General features: G+C 32.6%; 1 protein-coding gene across 2 annotated transcripts; it reads right to left on the bottom strand.

The window, feature by feature from the left end:
- On the bottom strand, positions 1667–5320 carry LOC107608492 (syntaxin-23-like). Of its 2 annotated transcripts, XM_021106791.1 has the most exons (5): positions 5172–5320; positions 4811–5081; positions 2824–2960; positions 2551–2625; positions 1667–2007 (listed from the first exon to the last, which is right to left on the bottom strand). In XM_021106791.1, the coding sequence occupies exons 3-5, from the start codon at positions 2910–2912 to the stop codon at positions 1818–1820; spliced, it is 354 nt and encodes a 117-aa protein (XP_020962450.1). In that variant the 5' UTR covers positions 2913–2960; positions 4811–5081; positions 5172–5320; the 3' UTR covers positions 1667–1817. The 2 variants fall into 2 exon arrangements, with proteins under 2 accessions (XP_020962450.1, XP_020962449.1); XM_021106790.1 differs by lacking the exons at positions 4811–5081; positions 5172–5320 and having other exon boundaries at positions 2824–3038.

Raw genomic sequence — 6860 nt, 5'->3', positions numbered from 1 at the left:
CCATTCGAATTAATTATATATATAATTATCTAAATTAATAAATTTTAATTTTTAAATTTTTTCTATTTATTTCAAATTTGATTCTTTATATATACAAAAAAAATATGCATTTTCAAATTCTAAATTATAATTAATTTAATTTGTACATACCATATTCTATAATCATTCTTTAATAATGAAGAAGAGAATGAGGTAGTAGAGAATTTTCATTTAGCATTAAATTTTCACATAAACAATTGAGAATATTTGTGTAAATGCTTATGAAGGTAATGTAACACCCTACCACACTGAGCTTTACGCTTAAGCCGTAAAATAGAGGTGGTATGGTATTACGACCTCTAAAATAAAATGTGTATATATAATAGCAGAAAGATTATAATATACTAGGAGCCTTGAAGAACAGATGAAATAAAAGCGCAACGCTCAAGAAACGAGTTATCTTGCATACTAAGAAAGCTATGGCTGTTAAGTATAAGGTAATAGAAATAGGAACAAAGGGCTAAAGATACAAAATAACAAGCTCCTAATTCAGCCCGCGAAGTCAAGGCTGGCCGGAGAATATATACACACATATATACATATCCAAAACCCAAATTTACATAAACAAAATCCTGTCTCTCTATAAGCCTCTAAGAGGGTCAAAAGGATCAAGTCATGCAGAGAGGAAACTAAGTACATATATATACATAACTATACAACAAAATAACTCGATAACCACTTCGCTTGAGAAGTCCAGACGCCTAACGAGGTGCCTCTCGACCTGCATCTAAAAAAACAACGTATTATGGGATGAGAACCAGAGGTTCTCAGTATGGTAAAGGTGCCACACATATAAGATATAAGGTCTTGGAAATGTTAGAGGCAATCCTAGAATGCCGACACTCAGATTATAAAGCTTAAAGTATTAAACAGAAGCCATAAAAAGTGGTTTTCTAAGAGTATCTAAGCCTAACTTAACTTAATCTTGAATTTAGTCTTACTGCCTTTCCTCCATACCTCCATCCGACAACATGTCACTGACAAATAAGCAGATAAAGGTAAGCACGGGAAAGTTACAAGTACTGCAGGTAACAAATATACATTTAACATAATAAGTACACTTAAGTATACCCAGTTAAAGCACAAACAAGTAATTCAAGTAATATGCACATGATGCATACCTGTCCTATGGCTGATGAGTCTCATCTGTCGGTTATCAAGCCAACTCGATAAGTCCGGTTTGCTAAATCCTTGAACTGTCCCTCGACGTGCATCCCAAGAGTCTATGCATAGTTTTTCTCAAACAAATAATATTGCTCAATGGGGGTAAATATTTCTGGAAATTTATAAGTGTCCGGTCACCCTTACGTCGTAGGGTCAACAGAGTATCGAGTTTTCGACCTGGTACACGTGGTGGCAAGCTACGGTACTTTACCCAGGGAATCTCGTAGGGGTGTTATCGGTTCGATTTGGTTCGGTTTTGAACCAAAAATTAACCGAACCGATATGTTCGGTTCCTACAAACACACAACCGTTCGGTTTGCTGCTTTTACAACAACCGAACCGAACTAATAGCGATTTAGTTCGGTCGGTTTTTTCGGTTTTTAATTCCTGATGAACTGAATAAGAATCACAATAACTAGAGATTTAAAATAGTTAATAAACTGAAATAACAAGGGTACATCACATCCAAATTCAATACATTTTCAATCCATTCTAATAACTAAACATAAAACAAACACACAAATAAACATAAAACAAACACACTTAAAAATGTCTAACAAATACAATCTTAAAACCAAACAAACCAACAAACACACTTAGCAACTAAATAACAACTAAACCATAGGATGAGAAATAACAACTAAACCATTCATAGTTCCTTGTTCATGCACAAGCACATCAAGGTCTTTAAAAATTTCATTTACTTCACCAATTTGCTGCTGAATTGCTTGAATGCCATGCTCTCTTTCTTCAATGATAGCCTCATTGAAGGCAATCTCATTGTATAAAAACAAGACCTCCTGCCTGCAGCAAGATAATGTAATAGCTGAGATACTAAATATTGCATCAGGTCAAATCTAAAATTGTCAAAATACATTTTGGTTCATGACAAAATTGGAATTCAATATTAGTCCCTAAAATAATTTGCTAATACCTTCAACCCTAAAATAAAAAATGCTATAACAAGTTAGTACTTCCATTTGGTAGCTTGGGCATTCATTATATAATCATTGAAATGCAGTGTGTTTCAATTAATTACAGATTAGAATTTTGAAATAATTAAATTCTTACAACGTATCTTTACTTAGGAAAATAATAAAGAAAAAAGAAGCATTTTAGCATCAACGTGATTATAGCATAATTTCCGACGACAAATAGGTTACATTTAAGAAGTAATCTGATATACATTAATTCATGTTAAGGTTTTTAGATTTTCATCAAATCTACATAGTCTTATCTGTCATTTATAATGTAAATTCCTCCACAGCACCAGAAGAAAAAAGAAAAAAACGAATGTTCTTTTCACTATCAATTGTATTTTAGTTTCATGTAATATACTAAAATTACCTTCTGGATTCCACAAGAAGGGCACGCTGTTCTGGAGTCTTACCAGAATTAGCATCTGCTTCATTAGCTGTATAGCTGCAAAAAGAAAAGCCCAAATAATAAGTGTTATGTGCATAGATGACAGCCAGTAGAGAAGCAAAATTAATAATCAACAGTAACATATTCTTCTTTAAGAATGAGTTCAATATATAAAATCATATCAACATAAGCATTACGCCACACAAATAAACACAGTCTTCCACTGTTAGATTCCATTAATGGTTGATTAGTCACCTAGATGGAGCAGCTTGTGGAACAAATGGGGTGTAAGCAGTTTCCCTCTCTGCTGCAGGACACTGTGCCTTCTGAAATTCTTTCAACATTGCCTGAAAATCTTTCGTGAGTTTAGCATCTGCTATCTTCTTGCTTGCCTGCAAACACACACAATAAAGACATTAAATGCCTGTTTTATTTTATTCTGGTCAATGTAAAAGAACTCAAGGTCATAGCAACCATTAACATATAATTATAACTAAAACTATCCCAAAAATTTCCAGCAAAAACATTCATTCAAAAACGAATCCTAGCGAAACCATCCCCCTAAACAATATGGGAAATAAAAAGCACAATATCCAGAGAAACTTATGAAAACAAAATAATTGAGAATTCCTACTTGAAAAAAGAAGGGGGGGAAGACAATATAAAAATGAAGAAAACATAACTGAAGCTAACCACCCAAAGCATGAAGTTTGCAAGACTAGACATTTGTAGATAGAAACAAGCTTGCTCAAAATAATTGAGATTTAATTAAGAAACTTTATCAGCCAATCTTTGTACTGGAGCTTCCCTGCATTGTGCCTCTTCAACAAGGTGCTGCGGATGAGGGAGGGTTGGACTGACGGAGGGAGGCGGCGAGGCGGTATGGATGGAGGAGCCGAGCAGGGAAATGGAGAATAGAGAACTCAGAAGCAAAAAATGAGGGATTAGGGTTAGGGGAGGTGCTGAGTGCTTGAGATGGTGAGTGATTTGGGCCTTGGGGGAGGGTTGGGTAAATACCCAAAAAGAAAAAGAGATGTATGTATATCTTCGGTTCGGTTTGGTCGAAAAAAAAAACAAAAAAAATCGGTTTTTTTGGTTTTCAAGTCGGTTGTTGTATTTTTTGGTTCGATAACTTACACCCGTAGAATCTCGTATCTCATATTGTTTGATTATTCAAGCCAAGTATCATACATGATCATCCATAACATTTCATAATCAATTCATCACTTTTTCAGCTTTACTTCACATCCAAATTATCCCCATTTCCTAACTTCATATTATTATCAGGTTTAATACTATTATTTATTACTAAAGGAATAAAAATAGAGGTTTAGAAGTCTAAAATAGGGTTTAAAACTCAGAAAACCATGTTTGCTGAAATAGGGGCCACGCGTACGTGTGGGAGTATAAAAAGACAGCTCGCGCGCACATCCCCTTATCATGCGTACGCGTAGGTGAATACTTCATGTCACGCATATGCGTGGGTCATGCGTACGCGTGGACATGCATGCTGGTTCACTACGCATACGCATAGGATCACTTGCGTACGCACAGTCAAAAATTTCATGCCACGCGTGGACGTACGTTTTTCCAAAAAAAAAAAAATCAGATCAACCAGAAAGCTGCATAATTACATATTTCACACCAAAATGTCCGACGTGCATAACTTAATCGTTTTAAATCGTTTTTCTTCTGTTTCTTCGAATGGCATAAACTTCACGAACCCAATTTTCATTTAAAACACGTTGGAAACAAATTGAGGGTCCGGAAGCCAAATTTTAGCTCGCCGAAGTTCGGCCCAAAACCAAATTTTGCAAAATTTCCAAACCTCATTTTCATTCAAAAACTCCATTCTTTTCATCACCAAACCTACATTTTTCAATACAATTTACCCTTTCTCATCATCACAACCATCACCACAATAAACCTACTTCAAATCAACATCAAAACACATATATTATTCAAATCCATCAACCAAAACCAACTAAAAATCATAGTTTACAAATCCTAGGCTTATAACACAATATGCCCTTCCTCCTCATGACAACAACCACCACAATTATCATACCTCAAATCAACAATTCACCAAATCATCAAGTAATCAACAAGCACCAAACCAAACATGTTTCTCACAAGCATACTAAACAATAAATATACACATGCATTCCAACTTATCCTATGGTCATCTAGCCTGAGTTTTCACAGAACATTATATATTAAATGCAAGAAACCTAAACCATACCTTGGCCGATTTTTCGCGTATTGTCCAAGGCAACTTACTAAAATAAATACAGCCCCCAAAAGTCCAATAAAACAACTTCCTCCAAGTTCTGATATTCACAATTTCAAGCTCCAATTATTTATTCACAATCTAATACATATTCATAATACATATATACCCACTTTAATACCCAAAGCATAAATTCAGTAAATTAAATAGGATTTATGGTATCCTCACCTTACCCAAGCTTCGTATAAGTAAGAGTGAACGTTTTTCTCAAGCTAATTGGATCCTAAAACATCAAAAAGCAAAGAAATTGTATACCTCCACATAATTTTCGAAAATTAGGGAAGAAGAGGCTAAGAGTGAATAAGCGGGTTACCTATGAAATTGTTCCGGTAGAAACGTAGAGCTCGACGCGGTGGTCGCGTGGCCGCAAGCAATGCGGCGATCGGAGTTCGGATGGAGGAGATACGGGATTTTGAAATTAGCGTAAGGGTTAATCTTCTTCTCCCCTTCCCTGCTGTTTCAGCGTTCTTTGCTGAATGGGGAGGAAGAAGATGAGCTTTGGTTCTTTTAAATGCTGGGCCAGTTGGGCCGGTTCGGTCTGTTCGGTCTAATTTTAGGTCGAATTTCTTGAAATTAGTGTCAAAATTTTCGTTTGACGAACTCTATTCTAATTTAATATAATATTCACATTTCTAATTTTCTTTATTAAAAATTAATTTATTAACTAATTATTTACTAATTTAACATAATTTACAAGTAACACTTTAAAACTTGCATGTAATGCAAATTAAGTCATGTGTAAAGTTAAATTTGTAAGTTTTGGTAAATTACAAGGTCAATATGGATGATTTACAAAATTTCAATGCAATATGAAAACCCCTAATACTTTACAGCACTTTGAAAAAAAAAATGTCTTAGCAAATTCATATGTTTTGTTCATTTTTTTTAAGTTTTGGATTTAGTTGTAAAGTTGTATAAAATAAGCTTGCAGTTAAAGCTATTTGTGCTATTACAATTAACAATTATATCAAGAAAAAAAATTTTCACTTATAAATATTTTTCTAACTTTAATTGGTGCCATATTTTAGGAGTTTAGGTATATAAATGATGACCTTTATGATACAACGATCTTTCGAGAACTATTTTATATTTTACCTTGGAGAATGATTTGTCCAACTTATACACGTGAACACTTAACAATCATGTGTACAAGTTAAAGTTTTCCGTCAGTAGTTATAGTTAGTGAATAATAGAAGAGGACTATATTATCTAACAAAAAAATATTAAGAACTATTTTATGTATTTTAAAATTTAAAAAATTAAAGTATTTGTTTTCAAAAGCTTTGAGGACTAATTTAGATAATTACTTGAAAAAAAATTATTTTTATAATTTTACATATTTGTTTAATTATATTCATTTTTTTATAACTATTTACACTATTAATATAAAAAATAATTATTTTTATCGATATAATATTATGTCATTAGATACATGTGTAAAATTATTTTACGTTAATATTATATTAAAATTAAATTCATATTTATATAAAAAAATATTTAAAAAAGTCTTGATCTAGGAGTGTAACTATACAAATTCATGTCTCTTTTGTCATAAATGGCAAATAGACATTACAAAACTTATTAACAATATATATTAACATATACATCACTATTAATTTATTGAAATTGAGATACATAGATCCGATCGAGCTACATGAAGAGAAGATGTTAAAAAGAAATACAACCACAAGTATAGGGTACAAATGAATTATATAGTAATGTATCATTCTCAATGTAATTATAATAATTAGCATGTGAAATATCAATCATTTTATCTTCCGAATGAAGATGTAAAATCCTTAAAATGAGTTTCCACCGACATTGAATTGGTAGTTTCATTATGAATGAATATTTCCGTAATCACCAAAGCTCAATGGCGTAATGCCTACGTTCTCAGAGAAAAAAGAAATAAATTAAATAAATTCAAGGATGCATAATGTATAAAAAATAACATAGAAATTTAGAAAGAAAAAACAAAATTAAAGGAGGCATATATATATAT

Source organism: Arachis ipaensis, chromosome B07 (assembly GCF_000816755.2).
Source record: "Arachis ipaensis cultivar K30076 chromosome B07, Araip1.1, whole genome shotgun sequence".
NCBI lineage: Eukaryota > Viridiplantae > Streptophyta > Magnoliopsida > Fabales > Fabaceae > Arachis > Arachis ipaensis.
The sequence above is the reverse complement of the archived record's forward strand: the minus strand, read 5'-3'. Positions and strand labels throughout refer to the sequence as shown.